Below are 16,339 nucleotides of genomic sequence, written 5' to 3'. Positions count from 1 at the left end.
GCTTCTGCTCAGAAGAAGTCGCAGTCCAGTGTTTCATCTGGTCTTATTGGCTGCAGCGTATTCTCCCACGTAGCAGCTGACTCGATGCATGTTTCATTCATCCGATCACATCCGGGACCCAGATAGAGTCTCTCCCTAGAAGTCGAGGATTGGACTATCCATATCATATATCGCGATTTCGCCAACTGAAGTGCGAATTATGGAGTCATATGAATGCCCTCGTCACACCAGAATGCTGCCGCCGCTCGCCGTTGCTCAATTGTGGTTCGTTCTAGGAAGCATTTCCTCCTGCTCTGTCGCTCGAAGTCATTCCTCAGTCAGTTTTCCGGCAGACGGAAGAAATCATATCCACACTCAATTCATACACTTCCCGCATCGCTCAAAAGCCTATCACAAGCTCGAACGTCATCCCGAAACCAGGATGTAGCCTCCGGAGAGAATCTGCTCGCCGCGCCGTCGCGCTGTGACGCGGTCGCTTCCCGTGCTTCAACGGTCATTCCCATGTTGCGCAAGGGAATCGCGGAGCGCGAACATCCGCTTATGTCGCTGACTCCGTGCTCTTTGATAGGAAGATCTGCAGCGAGATCGCCGATGTCTATGATTCCTCCCCCACGCACAACACAGAGAGGCTGTGTGCCATTCTGTCTGTCTGTGTTACTGTATCTATTGTTAGAAATCCGTGACATGGCGCAGCGAGGTAGTCTCCCATTCGAGCAAACGGTGATATCCTATTCACCCCAAAACCACCTTCCCTCCGCTAAGCGCCCCCGATAAAGTACCCGCCTTTCCTTTCTTCTTTTCCACGTCACGCGGAAACCCAGGTGCGCCGTTCTGATTCGATGCTAGGCGGAGGAGACTGCTTTCCGCGGAGATGAATCGCCTTCCGCCAGCTTTTCGGAAGGACATTGCTCATTTCGTCCGGATATTTGAATAGCAAATGGCCTGTCATCCGGTTCCAGAGGATGCTCAAAACCAAATTCTCGGTGGCGATGCGTGCGCCAGAAGCGCACCGATCCAGCTGGTTAATGCATGTATGTCGCCGGAAAATCAACTCCTGATTTTCGCTGCCGCGAGATCTCGGGATGGTGAGCCTGGCAGCCGCATCACATAGCTGGGTTTTCCCCTCTGCCATGGCGATCGATCGTATCCCTTCTCCCCAGCTAGAGAGCCTGCCGTCGGCCCCAGAATCCCGCCACCAGAAAACACCTCCAGCCCCAGTGAATCCGACAGAGGAGCCGTCGTTGGAAGGGTGATTATCCATTCGTTGCCCTACTTGACATTTCACATTGAGTAGGAGCGTTCCATACGGAAAACGCGACAGGTTTCGGTCGCATTTGTCAAAAGCGGAGAGGATTCCTACAGAGTCGCTCATTCGAGCAGAAGCCGAAGACACGACGAGAGTAGCGTTCCATTTATATGCAGGCGTCATTCTTCCAGGTGGCTACGGAAATACCCGCCAGCAGCAGCTTGGTGGAAATCAGCAAATCGGCGTCTGTCATTTGAGAGTTGTTCGGCAAAGAGTGAACTCAAGCCGGGCGGAAAAAAACCCGTTCTCGCGAGCAGTGACCACCGTTCTTGCAAAGTGAGGTAAATCCTAAAGAAGCTTCCCTGAACGGCGGGGTGTCGTCTAATTTAACCTGAGGAGTAGACTCGAGGCTGAGTTCAATTGCTTACATTGAACTCGCATAGCCCCAGCAAACGAATGCTGCGTCTCGCTCAATAAGTAGGGTCATATCGCGAACGCTCGTGGATCGACTGGGACTAAAGAATCGCCCAATCTTTCAGAGTCTATAGCCGTGAGTTCGATTAGATTCCTGCTCCTGTTACCACCATTCATGAGAGCAGTTCCCCGACTTTCGGGTTCTCGGGGCAAAAACTCCGGTAATCAGTCTCGAGCCGCGTCTCTCGATACCGATCTCGCGGCGAAGCATGTATATGTACACTTCCAGTGAAGTGGTACGGTATGATAATATCGCACTCGCTGTTTGTCGAGCCTGTTCCAAATGCCCAAGGTTCCCTCCTCCCGATGAGCGAGGGAGTAATTCCTGATCCATCGTGCGATGCACGAATCTCCGGAGCAGCGAGATCGAATTCGTGAGATCGTAGATCCGCGGGAGAACGGGAAAGCAAGAATCCGGAGAGGATCGGAACCGGGTAGATGGACTCGTCGATGAAGATAGGAGTCAGCCTACTATTTGATATGACACACAAGCATAGAATTCAACATTGCGCTAAGAAAATTCTCACTCTTCAGGTAGAGAAAGATGTTTGATATAGTCGGCATTCTCTCCCTCTTGCTGAAGCTGGCCCTAGCGGCATTCCTGGTCCTGAAAGTGTACCTTCTGTGTACGACGGCCCAATGCACATCAAAGAAGCGCATGGATGGGAAAGTCGTGATTATAACTGGATCGAATTCCGGTGGGCATACCATAATTGAATCAGTCCTATATCGAGTAATCCGATCGAGATATCCTCGAAAACCAGACGAGATTTCGTCGGGATGAGCTCGAGCGCTTGGGCGGGCTCAAGCGAGACTTGCACCAGGGATGCGAGCCCACCCCCCTCTGCCTGAAAGGACTCAAACGGGATGACGACTGTTTCCCCATCCGCAGGTATCGGCAAGCAGACCGCCAAAGACCTCGTACGTCGAGGAGCTCGAGTGATCATGGGCTGCCGGGATTTAGTGAAGGCCGCCGAAGCGGCCACAGAAATCCTCGACGAGGTTCCCGGCGGTCAAATCGTCATGAAAAAAATCGATAACTGCGATTTTGAATCGGTTCGCGCCTTCGCAAGAGAGATTCTCAAGGAGGAAGAAAAGATCGACGTCTTAATCAATAATGCCGGGACCACCGGGGACTCGAAATTCATTCTCACAAGCGATGGTTTCGAGCAAACATACCAAACGAATTATCTCGCTCCTTTCTTGCTCACGGAGTTACTCGTGCCCATATTGAAGAAATCCGCCCCATCTCGGGTGATAAACGTCGGTTCCTTAGCCTATATGTTCGTCCGAACGGACACAGATACGTTGGCAAGGGATTTTAGGTCTCCGGGCAAAGCTCCGCGCCTCCGATATTGCGAAACTAAACAGCTGCTCCTTAAATGGACTAGAGCACTTCATGAGGAGTTGAAGGGTTCTGGTGAGGATTTGATTATTGAATGATTGTAGAGCAATGCGAGAATGAGCAGACATACAAAGAAGAACACAAAATATGTAAATTCCATATCGACGACATTATCCAATCTTTCTGAATCAGGTGTGACCGTCAATGTCGTCCACCCCGGTGTGGTTCTCACACCCTTGACTTTCAAATGCTTCAGTTGGTACAATTTCTGGTCCAGCCTCTGGCTAGTGACTTGTGGACGGGTAAGTGGAACCGTATCGTCATCGAACCATTTTCGTAGACGCTCGGTAGACAGGCGAGCCTAGGAGCCATACCATGGATCGAGGTACCTATGTCTCTTATCCGAGAAACTCAGGACTTCAGATTGCGTGGGCTTGCTTTTTTCTGACTTTTTTCTCCTTTTTAGAGTCCAAAGTCTGGAGCTCAGACGTTGATACACCTGAGTGTGGAGTCGATCGCGCCAGAAGACAACGGACACTACTGGGCGGAATGTCGGCGGAAGGCCACATCGAGGGGGAACGATCCACATGACAACGCCAGGGCAGTCGATATAACGAGAAGAGAGCTCAAAATAAAGAGGAGCTAGCTATGAGCTCTATCTCTGTTACTACACCACGATGAGACTCAGCGTCGCCTGATCCCGTTCCTAATTGAGAAGATTATTGTTATTCATGAACCATAATCTACGACTCCATTCGGTACTCGTATCTGATGGTTTCAATTAGCGAGCCTCATACTCATACCTCCCGCTCTCCGTCCCTCGGATCAGATCTCGAGGTTCCGGGCGCGGTAGGATCTCTGGGTGAGCTCTGGGAGGAAACTTTTCCTTCTTGTTCGCAATCGAGAGCAAAAAGGAATCAGAGATCCTCCGAAAGAACACCCCGAAGCTTGAATCAATATTTTAAACCTCGGAAGAGATCAGGAGAAGAGGAATCCCACAAATCACTGCGGAAAGGCGATCGCTCAGCCATCGAGCTCCATATAGGACAAAGATAGGTTGTTGCAGAGATACGATCGAATTCAAGGAGGGGAATGTTCGGTGGGATAGAGGGAATGGTTTTTGCAACCGCCACGAAATTCGCGATCCTGCTTTATCGTGTCCAGAAAAGCCGAAAGGAACACACATCTGTGTCGCCTTGGAGGCTCTTCTTGCACCTTATGAAGTCAAGGCTCATAAGTCATGTCTGACTGACTCATTATCATTCATGAGTCATGTTATTGATATCCTTCTCGATATTCAAGACGATCGCTGATGTGAGGCAAACCAATTTCTTAGTATTCGATCGAGAACGCTCAGAGTGTGCGATATTCCCAGCGTTTTCTTATCTCCCATCTCACGTACATTTCTGCCGAGTCAAAGCTCACCGGAATCTTGCTAATCAAATCGAGTATTTCTTTCATCAGCATCGCTCCGTCAGAAGGGATCTTTAAAAAAGATCAGAATATTTCCGTGTTCTACGCAAGTTTCCTGTCTGTCACGAAACTAAGGCCGCGGACCGGCCCGGCCTCGACTACCGTAATTTTTCATTGTACCGGAAGTGACTGAATTTTCGAAGCATCCGCCACAGCGACAAGAGCAGCTCGTTTATTGGGAGGCAAGATTTGTCTTCTCGTATGGTTCATGGGATGGAGACGACTCCTTGCACTGTTGGAAACCGAGTTCTGCATATGTGCATTGTCCGATCAATCCCGTATAAAGATCGAGCGCAGACTGTACAAAATCCCAAATCGCGTCGTCCTTTCGAATGAAGGGAATCGACTCAGGTAGGAGGTGAGAGCCTCGAACCCAGCACTCAGCACGCCTATCTCGGAAGCTGTCGATCTTGTTTTGCTACCCGTTTAACCCAGCATGAGACTCTTACCCCGCGGGGCTCGACGATGCGCTATGTAAGTCTGACAGCCCGATTCTGTCGAAGCGGATTGCCAGTACATCATTTTCTTCCACAATTGTAACATTCATCGCCAGAATATTCGGATTTAGGGAATACTCGGAGTTTTAGGAGATCATTAGGAGATACTCGCATTTAGCATTTCCCGTCTTGATTCCGGGAGCATTCCCTTGCGGCAAAAAACGCTGACCGAGTAGTGTGTGATAGTTCCGCCCTATCCGGGGTGTCCCAGGAAAAAGGCGAAAATTCCGCTCCAGAAGGTCGAGGGATTCCCACCAAACCGGCCACTGACAACCAGCGTGTAAGCTTCGCGAGTGGCTTCGCATTTGCAGACTCGTGCTCCCCTCGCCACGCTCTGCGAGCTGCGACGAAGCGTGTCCGACACGCCGCCGCAGGCTCTATTGGAAAAAGTCGATTATTTCTCCAACCACAGCAGCGACCCGAATATGAATGAGAGGATTCGCAGATTCCGAAGATCACGTGAGACTCGGAACTGCGGATCTGCATCATATAGATCTAACTCCGACAGGGGCAAGGGATTCGGAGGAGAGCATCCTTGAGGAACCGAGTATTCCCGTGAGGAATCGGAGATCGGATACTTAATCGCATAATCCCCCTGGACCCGGCCTTCTCCCCGAAGATTCTTGAGCATTGCTCAAATCGGTCACCCGCTGTGCGTATGTGAATGGGGAAAGGGGGAATCCCGAATCCCGATTCTTAATGGAACCTTACGCTTCATCTTCATCATGACACGCATAAAATGGCGAGGATCGGATTGTGATGGCAGGAGCCCGTTTTTCAAGAGGACAATGAAGGAACGGATGCGTCGGGTATTATTTGATACGATGTGGTTGAATGATTCGCCCATTCCATATAGAAGCGAGGTCCCAGATGTTCAGAGGGAAGTCGCATATGGAACGACCTACTTTGATCAGCGCGTAACCACGGCTACGCCGACAGTCGACTTGGATGTTTCGCCGTTGACGTACGCAGAGCAAGGTATAGTTCGCAATACTTCCGGTAGGGAAGTGGGCAAGCCGACAAGAGACACTTTACTTTGAGCGGTCCGATCCCTGCGCGATCATCTATGAGTCCTACGTGACAGTCCGTATTTACCGATTTTAATTCCCGCGGATGCTCCAAGCTGAGCTGCGAGAAATGTGTGCCAAGAAATAAAAGTATCTTCTTGTGTCGTCCGAGACGGTGGAATGTCGGTCGCCGGATTATTCCACGCCGTGATGGTCAATCCAAATTATTGATTCTCTCTGAATTTATAATAATCACCTACACTAGGTGGGAAACGGAGATTTTATTCTGATAACTCATGGCTTCCAACCTCTCATACGAGCTCGTGGACGTAACTTCTCCGATGTACCCGACTGAGGGATGCCTAGCATGATTGCGGCATGATATCGTCTCGCTTCCAGTTCTACAGGTTCCCCGTGTTCATTCCGGCTGGGATAACGGGCCGTGGATCGAACTCTCAAGGAGAGGAGATCAAACAGAGAATACCTATAGATATGCGCATGAGAGACTAATGCGTCGCTTCACCTTCTCCTCCTTATACCCTATGGTGCCCGCTCGCCGATGAGGAGACACGACTCTATTCACTTATTTCTATTTTCAGGTCAATGGAGATGTCCGACTTCCTTGGATCAGTGTTTTTCTTCGTAAAATTGATTTTGGTTCCATCCCTGCCCTTGAAATTATATATCATGACGGGGCAAGTGAAATGCAAATCGAGGAAGCGAATGGATGGAAAGGTAGTCCTGATAACTGGCGCAAACTCTGGTAAGGATGGCGACGTCCCTTGGCACACGAGTATTTCGACGCAAAGAAGGTCTTTGAGAGGCTGGCTCCCCGCTTTAGCCCTCCGATTTCGAGCTTCTGAAACGCAGGTATCGGCAAAGTAACTGCGAGGGATCTCCTGCAACGTGGCGCGACGGTCATTTTTGGCTGTCGGAACTTGAAGAAAGCCTCCGCGGTAGCGCAGGAACTGCTCCAGGGTAAATCGGACGGTAGAATCGTCATGAAACGGGTCGATCTATCCGATTTCCATTCGATTCACACAGCCGCGAGAGAGATCTTAGCGGAAGAAGAGAGATTAGATGTATTGATCAACAACGCCGGGACAGTAGCAAGTGATTTCAAACTTACAACTGACGGTTTCGAGAAAGCATACCAGGTGAACTATTTAGCTCCAGTCTTGCTCACTGAGCTTCTGTTGCCCTTGCTGAAGAGATCGGCGCCCGCTCGAGTTGTGAATGTGGGCTCCGTCTGTTACATATTCGGTTCAATCAACCCGAAAACGTTGGCGGCCGACTTCAAGTCGAAGTTCTCTACAGAACTCATGCGGTACGCTTCTACGAAATTAGCTCTCCTGGCCTACACGAAAGCCTCGAACAAAGAGCTCGGAAATTCGGGTAAGACAATCGTCGTCTATCGAAGCGGTGTTCTTCTCCGAAGTCTTATCATGAGTTGCGCGGAAATCTGAAAGTGTTCATGACAGACTTCCCAACCTCTTTCAGGTGTGACCGTCAACGTTCTGCACCCAGGCGTCGCGCGAACCACTATCGTTCCGGAGCGGACCGATATCTTTGCAATGCTCTACAAGATATTCGATCGTCTCATGCAACTATACGGTCGCGTAAGTAGACCACTGTAGTCTCTGTATCGACATGCAAGTTTATTCAATCGGACTCCCCTCGAAACCTGAGTGAATTGAACGCAGATGACTCGTGGTGTTCTTTGTGTTTGACCCTTGCGGAATTCTGCAAGCCATACATATATCTCTCAGAGTGCGAAGGACGCGGCTCAAACCGTGATACACCTCAGTGTAGAATCTATCGCGCCGTTCGATAAGGGTCAATATTGGGCTGAATGCAGAGCGCAGGCTACTTGGAGAGGGAACGATCCCTTCATTAATGGGCGCGTGTTGAAAATACCAGAAATGTTATAAATGCCTCGCTTGACTGAGAGGAAAAAGTATTCAATACAGTTGATGAGAAGTTCTTACCTGGATCAACTTCATTCGCCTTGGGAAATCCGGTCGTTAGAGCGAAGTCCACCTTATTCACAGCATACTGATTCAGTCCTAGAGACTCGAGAGAGTCTGCTGATCCCGGAAGAAATACGACGATAAAACGCTTTGTGCTCGCTACTGACTGACCCTCGCGAAATTGTGCTTCATCGGCAATTCGACTACGTCAACAATGAAAGGGTCTGCTCGATCCTGCCCCCTGCGAGACTATCAAGCCGAGGATAGAGCTAAATGTAGCTTTAAGATGCCGACGTCCGGAGCATGTGGATCCTAACGATATTGCCTCGGCTTTCAGGCGGCAAAGGGGATCCCATTGCCCGTTTTCGGGAGGTCGATTGGGAGGGCACCGGAAAAGTATTGGTCTTCCGAGCGGAGACGCGCATTTGAGCCGACCCCGAAAATTCGGGACTCAGAAGGGCCTCGATATGAACAATCTTTGATCTCAATTGGCCGCGGAGGGGATATCGCTCTCTCCACTTTGCGGACAAGCAGGCGGTGTGAAAGAATCAACAACACGAGCAGCGTTTCGGTGAGAGATTGAGCCGAATCGTGGTCAGGCCGCCTCGTGAAGTTTTGTTTCGGTGAATTGTTTTCATTTCCTAATTTCCAAATCGCTGCTCGATGGTTTAGTTCCCATATCAACTCCATCAGAACAGGAGGGGACCGCATCCCGAGGCCGCCGAAATCCACATCCGATCGTTTCGGTGCGTTCGAAACGAACCATATTCATTGCCGTATCGATTCTCTCCGTCTAATCCGCGCCGTCTAGGGTGAATTCAATCTATGCTGGTATCTCACTCAATACACCATATTGTAACATAGTGTAACAACCAGACTAACGTAAGCATGTTCGCGATTCTCTTGGATTCCAGTCGGTTGGCGAGCAATGGATTGCTTCAGTAGTCTACTGTTCCTTATTTTGCAAATCATAGTCGTCGTTTTTTTGATCGTAAAGGCCTACATCGTTCTGACAATCGGAAAGTGCAAGTCAACGGAACGGCTCGATGGAAAAGTTGTGATCGTAACTGGCGCTAATTCCGGTGAGTTCCACGCGGTCTCCTTATCGGCTATGCCCGTATCGGCTCTGCTGGAACCTCCTTGGAAGGCCCGGCTTTTCGATACCAATCGACGACGGAAGCTACGAGCACCAGCAGGACGAATGGAGCTCAGTGGAGGAAATCGAGTGATTGCAGGACAATTCGGTCTTCTTCAATGCAATGAGTCGACTCTAGCGAAACTGATTCTGAGTGATCCGGAATTGACTCAATTGGGAATCTGGACATCGTGATCCGTGGCCGAGGCTAGAAGCCAAGGCCTCAAGGGTCTTGGAGCACTCGATGTTCTCGGGAATCTCAACGACATCGTATCTCAAAGTCTCTTGTCCTCAGGTATCGGAAAAGAGACTAGCAGAGAGCTTCTCAATCGGGGAGCGAGGGTGATTCTTGCTTGCCGGAACTCGTGGAGAGCAGTCGAAACCGCCAGTGAGTTCCGAGATGCGAACCCTGACGCGGGCGTCAGCGTCAAGCAGCTCGACCTGTGTGATTTGACGTCGGTGCGCACTTTCGCGGCGGAGATACTGAGAGAAGAGGAAAAAATCGATATCCTCATCAACAACGCCGGAACGATCGGAGACACCTACAAATTGACCGCGGATGGCTACGAAGAGATTTATCAATCGAATTACCTGGGTCCTTTTCTACTGACGGAACTTCTGTTGCCTGTTTTGAAAAAGTCTGCGCCATCCCGCATAATCAACACTGGATCTCTCGCATACGCCGGGGGGCGAATAGATCCGTCGAGCTTCGAGAGTGAACTCAGCAAGGACTTCCTCAGTGCGGGCTCTCGTTACTGCGATTCGAAGTTAGCCATGCTCATGTGGACCCGAGCTATGGCCGTCGAGCTCAGGAATTCCGGTGAGTGTCTGAGCCTCGAACCGTATGCCTCATTTAAGTAGCTTGGCTCGTCAGGGAAGCAGTTATGCGAGATCCGACTATCAGATGTCGCAATCGAGGGGAGTTTTCTATCGATCTCAGGCGTGACGATCAACGTTGTACACCCCGGAGTTGTCTGGACTTCGTTCGCCGGAGGGATGGTCACGTTTGGCAACTTGGTCGCAAGGATATTCCTCTTTCTTTTCGGTCGCGTGAGTACTGGTTTTGCCCCGGATCATCATTGGCACAGAAGGAGCGGAGTTTCGGGGACATTTTTAATCTGAGCCATTTTCCCCATGCATATCGGGAGGACTCTGCGGCTTCCCTCTGAGTGAGGCAATCCATTCTGATTTTACAGAGTGCCGTATCTGGCGCACAAACGATCCTCCACTTGTGTTTGGATCCTGCGGGAGAAACAGAAAACGGCCAGTATTGGGCCGAATGTCGTAAAATGAGAACGTGGGGAGGCAACGACTCTGAAATGAACGAGAAGATCGTTGACATCACCCGTCAAGTGCTGTATAACAAGAAGGGACAATGAGCCGCAGCCCCTTCGGACGGTCTTCCGTCCCGGGAGGGATGGCTCCTAACAGGAGAAAACCGGGACGAAAGAAAATCCTCTCAATGTCGCTACTTCCGTCGTCTCGGTTCCGATAAGGGTCGAAGTGAAGTGACCCAAGATTCCACGTGACTCTATTAGAATAAATTCTCGATGAGTGATTGATTCAGTTCCATCAAGAATTTACCTCGGTTCCTCGGTCACTTATACTTTCCATGAGGCTGCCGTTTCGGAATCATCGGCGAACCGCTCAATTTCGATTTGACACGCTACAGGATTATAGGCCATAACAGGCAGAGATCGTACCAGGAGAGAAGACTCGGAAAAATTGTATTCCTCTTCCGGCCGATGAACTCACCTCAGACATGATATTCATAGGGGAGATTTCATTTCGGACGCGGTGAAAAGAGCTAACGATATGAAAATCCTCTCTAATCTTCCTTATATCGGGGCACTAAATAAAATCAGCAAGATTGAGAGCAGGGCGAGAAGGGGAGCAACTGACTGACGGGTTCATAGAAGGGATCGGACGTGTGAAGATATCCTGGTGACGTCCACTGGATTTTTTCGGCTCACGGCAGCCTGGAACGTGGAGTGGTCTCCGACAGCTGCGTCGTGCTGCCGGGGCCACCTGTCGCGTTCTCGTATTCTAACGCCGAAAGCCCTGGCCCCTGATGGGAGGATTTGGTGGATGTAAGGGATGACGCGTGCTACATGCGTCGATTTCCGACCGAGAGTCCCCAATGCTGACACTGACTACAATGGTGACCTCTGATCGGTTTGATTTCGATAGCCTTCACGGGTGGAGCGAAGGGTCTCGAGGATATCCAAGGGGATCGAGATGAGAGTGAGGAAGGCAAAATCGCGATAACTCCGGCGGCATCGAAAACAGGAGTTATCTCGATGAAGACACTCTTTCTAGTCTTCCGATAAACTATGAGATTCCTTTTGGAATTTTTTGTTTGATGAGAGGTCATTTCCCGCTCATTGCATATTTGGAAACGAATCGAACTCTCCTCGAGCCCATCTACAGAAGCGTCCGCATAGTCATCGAGGAGCCTGGATGGATTTATTTCATGGATTTATTTGAGGACACCGAGGAGCGGGGCCTCAGGAGCGGTTTTTCTCAGCCGCATCCTCGCCGCGTTCAACTTGTACAGTTCTGATGTCGACGGTCAAATAACATCAGCGAAGTCCTCAACCGGGAGGTACTTGCAGAAATCCTTCCTGTGAGGCCTCGTGCTTCGCATGATCGCCTTCCTCGTTGGGAGAAAAAAGAGTCAGAATTCTCCTATATTGCAGCTTTCAAGAAATTTTCGAAGTTGGGATTGATGAGCCCGCGGACCCAACAAAGATGATCAGCGCAGGAACGAAAATCCGGCATGTCTTGTTGTGTCAAATCATTACTTGAAGTTGATAGAACTATACGAGTAGAACTCTAAAAGGCGAAGCAGCTGCAAGCGTATTTTTGTCCCTTGCGGGAGCCACCCCTGTTCTCTCGTCACAAGCCATCCTACTTCATCTCACTCAGTCGCTACCGCATGCACGAAATCGCCAGGCTGAGTCGAAAAGCTTCCGTTAGCCGGGATGCGCCCACCAAGGATGATCCCATTAGGTAGAACACTTTTCTGGAGCTGTCGCGATGAACCATCTGCTCGACTCGCATTCAGGAATTGGTCCCAATCTTGAGAGGAATATACGACGAAGGTGAGGACTCATGGGAACTACCGGCAGATAGCATGGATGAGTGCTTGATCCCACCAGGTCGGAAGCTGAATGCTCAAGGGGACGGTAAATGCACACTTCGTGAAGGGGAGTGCTGCAGATCGAGCCTGCGCCGTTGGAATGACAGAGCAGTTCCGAGGGCGGGTACCTCAGAGCTCGTTCGTTACCCGCGAGTTCCGGAGAGGAGTCCCAAGCATTCCCTGGAGCCTCCTGGGAACTCTCTGGGAGACCAACAGGAGGCCGAGGAGTCGCTTGGTACCCTTGCGACTGAGCTGCAGAATCGCTAGGCAGCGCTCCTACGCTCGGCACTGTGTCTTTGAGATGGCAGACACTGATGAAGTAGGAGATTCCTGCCCAGGAAAGGTCCGCGTTAGAATCTGCCAAGAACGGAGGAAGGAGAGAAATCTGCGCGCTGGCTCCTCCTGATGATGGGAGGAAGCGGAAAATATTCACGGAGACTTACCGGTAGAAAAAAGCCAAATTCCGAAGAGCACTCCTAATGCGAGGTAGAGGCCGAAGCCGAAGAAAATAGCGCATCGGCTGTGACTCTGTTGATTATCATCCGGAAACTCTTCGTCGAACTCCAGCCGGCAAATACCAACTGTGTTCTTGTCCGGGAATGTGGACACAGTCATGACGAGGCGATCGCTCGAGTTATCTGGCCGTTGCCGATCTCGACTTGCTCATTGAAAGAGACGTCCCTCGTCATATTCTCTCTCTTCCATTCCGAGTTTCTCAAGACGCGAGATCCGACTGCGACTCAGTCAGCGGACATCCGTTCCAAAGTGAACCGTACTAAAAATACTGGATGCCGTAAGATCTCATGCATTCCGGGACAAGAGCTTCCTCTCGCGAGCGACTCTGAGCGAAACTCGAGACTCCAGACAGTTGGTCGGGAATGCGATCGTTCGACCACGATCAAAGCTCAGGGAGGTCCATCGGAACGTCCTTTGCCGAGCCGTCCGTTGCTGAGCTGAATATAAGCACTCGATCGCTAGAATGATGTCTCGAAAAGTTCGGTCGCTTCCCATTTCCAGGTCGATTCCGGATTATCACACCTCCGTCATCGTTTCCCGCGTTTGAGTCAGGGCTCGGGGACCGCGCATGTGACTCCGACGTTGCCCCGAACGGGGCCGGATGTTTCGGGCTCAGAGCTCGAGGTCGATTCTACCGGAACTCCGGCCTTGCCCTCTGTTCCAGAAGGCTGCCTCCGCCTCCGATAGAGCCGAATCATCAACCTAAGTACCTATGTATATGATTTATCGCAGACCCAAGGATCTACCCACGTAGCACCGCCGACGAGCTCGCTCTACGAGACTTTCGACTTGCTGACTGAGAGAAGAGAATCAGGGGGCGAACGAGACCCGGGACGGCTTGCGCGGGTCGCGCGTTTCGCTTTTCCTTCAGCTTCAATCAAACTACCAGTCTTCATCCGGAACACTGGCTGCTAGCAGACCCATGCGGACCTCATTCCGGGGGAAAAAGGGTGGCATCTTCTTTTCGGAAAACAATCATGAGGAGGAGCAAGCCCTCGAATACCCTTGCTGGGTACATCGCGATGGCTTGTCCTCATTTAGGGAACAAATCCGTTTACTAGAAGGGCTCGTAGGCAAACAATGGCTTTGAGCGAAGAAACAGAGAAGAACAGCGCGCACGACTTTCCGTGTAGCAACAGGGTTTGGCGTCCGAGCCGGGTTCAGCGCTCGCGGTCGAGGGATTCCTTCCATGACTCCTCCATATTCAGCATGCACAGCGACGCTGCGATCCGACTGAAGGATGCGAAAAGCGAGAATCAGAATTACAAATCTGTTTGCAGAAACTCGTGTTAAGTTCTCTAGGCTGGGCCTACGGTGACCGAACGGTGGAAGCGTAGACGCTATGCCGAGCTTTCGGGGACGGGGATCGCTGGACCGAGTTTTTCTCCGCGAAATCCGTAGAAGGAGTGGTGATGCCCCCTTCCCCGAGCTCTTTCTGATTCCCCTCTTTTTCTGCCTGAATCCCTGGGAGCTCCCGCCTTCTTGGGGTTCGTAGCGAAAAATGTCTCATCACGACGTCTTCCAAAAGTGGAGCAGAGGAGGGGCGTCAGCTGCTATCGTATTGCCGGCATTTGTTGACCCTCAGGTATTGACGAAGCTGTCAGCACGGTGAAGAAATTCGGCATGCGGTACCTATGCGGCAGCCTTCCACCAGAGCGACCAGCAAGCGGCTCGATCGTTCTCTACAGCGTACCGAATAATTCCTTGGTTGGGGCTCCCTACTCATATTACTCCAGCGGATCCATGATACTTTTTTTCGGCTCAGCGGATTCATCTGAATTTTGACAGCACCCAGTCGGAAGAGTTTCCAACTCTTACCATGGGGGCTCGCTCTCAAAGCTCTGAAACCCGAGAGTTTTCGAGAAACCGCGATCCTTTTGGTGGCCCTCCCGGAGACTAGACCAATACGTAGCTGACCAAACGAGAGAGTCATCCACTTTGATTCGCGACGAGACCCTTTCCCTCAGAATGATAATCCCGGCGATGAACGGCGACGTAAGTGACGCTGGTCTGTCCTGCAGCGACGATTTGACGCGCCAGAGCCAGTCACCTGGCAACCCCGTGGGAGTCGCCCTCGCAGGCGCTTCAGGCGACGGAGACAGGAGAAGGGTTGGAAATCAAAAAACGAAGGTCCCCGTGGCGGGAAAAGAGCGACCACGCGAGCTAGGTGACGCAACAGATTAACTTTCTCTCTGTTACGCCGAGAGGCAAGCGAATCGGCATCAAGGATGGCGCGCTCTGAGCTCAATGAAGCCATTCGAGCCCGGAGCTTCATTTCTGGTGGAGCCGAAATCGCTTCGCCGCAGTCGCGATCATTCTTCGCTCTCAAGAAGTCTCCACTGGAACCTCCGGATCCATCGAGACCCGCATTATACGATGTATCTGTCCTCAGATCCACCAAAAGAAACTCCAATCTGCTTCCGATTCGATTCAATGTGGGATGCTGGACTGATCCGATACCATAGGATTTCTTCCATCGATTTCATTCACGAGCTTCCGACGTCGACCAAGGAAGTCACACCATCAAGCTGATACAGCCGAGGGCTGTCAATTGTCCTCGGTTAGTCGCTGGCTGTAGATCTGTCCTTCAATAAATGGCTGTAGATCTGTCCTTCAATAAATGATTCACTTCGAAACCCAGCACACGCTGCTGCATCGAGAGAGTCGTGGCCCCTATGAGGATCCATCGTATCCATGCATGTCGACATTCTCCTTGGCGAGGCCAAGGAAACTCTGAGAAAGGGTGAGCAGCTCCCGCCGCACCGAGACCCAAAGGAGCGAAGTCGGAAACGGGAGTTTCGGATTGATCTTCGAACGTATATCGTGATCAAAATTTCGATCGTCAAGCTGCCCTCTATCTAGAAATCGCTTCTGAGGGAGACCTTCGTATCCGACACGATCGAATCTCTAAAACCACTCTCATTCCACAGATCCCGATCCGCGAGTGAGACATTCCGATTCCGATGCTCTTGCCAACGGAGGAATAGGAACGCTCTCTTCAATTTCTGACTCGATATCAAAGGATGCGGCGGCCTGGAATGCGAGCAGAGCTGTGCGCCGAGCATTGCAAGTCCCATAGATTCAATGCCCATGGCACGCCGCGACGCTTAAGCAGTGGGACGATTCAAATCGGCGGGAGTATCACTGATGCTTTAGTTTTGTATCCTCCGATAGCCCTCGAGTCTTCATGTATCCCGGTAAGAAATCACGGATCAGATCAGAAATCACGGTAAGAAATCATGGATGGAGCTAGGAACGGTGGTCGTTGATGGAAACATACGATGATTGTCTCTGATTACGGACGTATGTGCAGCGAAGCGAACGTAGAAGGGGGCCTTCTTCGACGGAACAGTAGATACATGCGTCTCCTCGGGAGAAGCGAAGCATTGATCTGTTTCGAATGCAACGGCATGAGTTCATAATCGATTCGAGCACGGAGCGTTCTCTGAAAAAACTCCGAAACCTCCGAGAGCGTGCTTTCATTTCCGGTGAGAAGTCGATCGAGGAGAAGAAAACACCGTCTGCGATGAACAA

General features: G+C 51.0%; 3 protein-coding genes across 3 annotated transcripts; all 3 read left to right on the top strand.

The window, feature by feature from the left end:
- The first annotated feature begins 2,264 nt into the window (after positions 1–2,264).
- Positions 2,265–3,711, top strand: LOC100908751 (retinol dehydrogenase 12-like). Its single transcript, XM_003747858.1, has 4 exons — positions 2,265–2,418; positions 2,613–3,140; positions 3,258–3,367; positions 3,532–3,711. Exons 1-4 carry the CDS (start codon positions 2,265–2,267, stop codon positions 3,709–3,711), a joined length of 972 nt encoding a protein of 323 aa, XP_003747906.1.
- Positions 3,712–6,623: 2,912 nt separating this feature from the next.
- On the top strand, positions 6,624–7,973 carry LOC100908611 (retinol dehydrogenase 12-like). The gene is made up of 4 exons (XM_003747857.1): positions 6,624–6,805; positions 6,913–7,437; positions 7,543–7,661; positions 7,812–7,973. Exons 1-4 carry the CDS (start codon positions 6,646–6,648, stop codon positions 7,971–7,973), a joined length of 966 nt encoding a protein of 321 aa, XP_003747905.3. The 5' UTR covers positions 6,624–6,645.
- Positions 7,974–8,588: 615 nt separating this feature from the next.
- On the top strand, positions 8,589–10,701 carry LOC100906176 (retinol dehydrogenase 12). The gene is made up of 5 exons (XM_018641199.1): positions 8,589–8,824; positions 8,927–9,094; positions 9,443–9,967; positions 10,088–10,197; positions 10,344–10,701. Exons 2-5 carry the CDS (start codon positions 8,941–8,943, stop codon positions 10,524–10,526), a joined length of 972 nt encoding a protein of 323 aa, XP_018496715.1. The 5' UTR covers positions 8,589–8,824; positions 8,927–8,940; the 3' UTR covers positions 10,527–10,701.
- Positions 10,702–16,339: the final 5,638 nt, after the last annotated feature.

Source organism: Galendromus occidentalis, unplaced genomic scaffold (genome assembly GCF_000255335.2).
Source record: "Galendromus occidentalis unplaced genomic scaffold, Mocc_1.1 scf7180000077525, whole genome shotgun sequence".
In the NCBI taxonomy this organism is placed as follows: Eukaryota; Metazoa; Arthropoda; class Arachnida; order Mesostigmata; family Phytoseiidae; genus Galendromus; species Galendromus occidentalis.
Note: the sequence above shows the minus strand (reverse complement) of the source record. Positions and strands in the feature narration are given on the sequence as shown.

Excerpts from the sequence above, each read along its gene's own strand:
- LOC100908751 (XM_003747858.1), top strand. The coding sequence starts at position 2,265 with ATGTTTGATATAGTCGGCATTCTCTCCCTCTTGCTGAAGCTGGCCCTA. Across the intron at positions 3,141-3,257 it reads TGAGGAGTTGAAGGGTTCTG|GTGTGACCGTCAATGTCGTC; the intron begins GTGAGGATTTGA and ends TTTCTGAATCAG. Across the intron at positions 3,368-3,531 it reads GGCTAGTGACTTGTGGACGG|AGTCCAAAGTCTGGAGCTCA; the intron begins GTAAGTGGAACC and ends TCTCCTTTTTAG.
- LOC100908611 (XM_003747857.1), top strand. The coding sequence starts at position 6,646 with ATGGAGATGTCCGACTTCCTTGGATCAGTGTTTTTCTTCGTAAAATTG. Across the intron at positions 7,438-7,542 it reads CAAAGAGCTCGGAAATTCGG|GTGTGACCGTCAACGTTCTG; the intron begins GTAAGACAATCG and ends AACCTCTTTCAG. Across the intron at positions 7,662-7,811 it reads TCATGCAACTATACGGTCGC|AGTGCGAAGGACGCGGCTCA; the intron begins GTAAGTAGACCA and ends TATATCTCTCAG.
- LOC100906176 (XM_018641199.1), top strand. The coding sequence starts at position 8,941 with ATGGATTGCTTCAGTAGTCTACTGTTCCTTATTTTGCAAATCATAGTC. Across the intron at positions 9,968-10,087 it reads CGTCGAGCTCAGGAATTCCG|GCGTGACGATCAACGTTGTA; the intron begins GTGAGTGTCTGA and ends TATCGATCTCAG. Across the intron at positions 10,198-10,343 it reads TCCTCTTTCTTTTCGGTCGC|AGTGCCGTATCTGGCGCACA; the intron begins GTGAGTACTGGT and ends CTGATTTTACAG.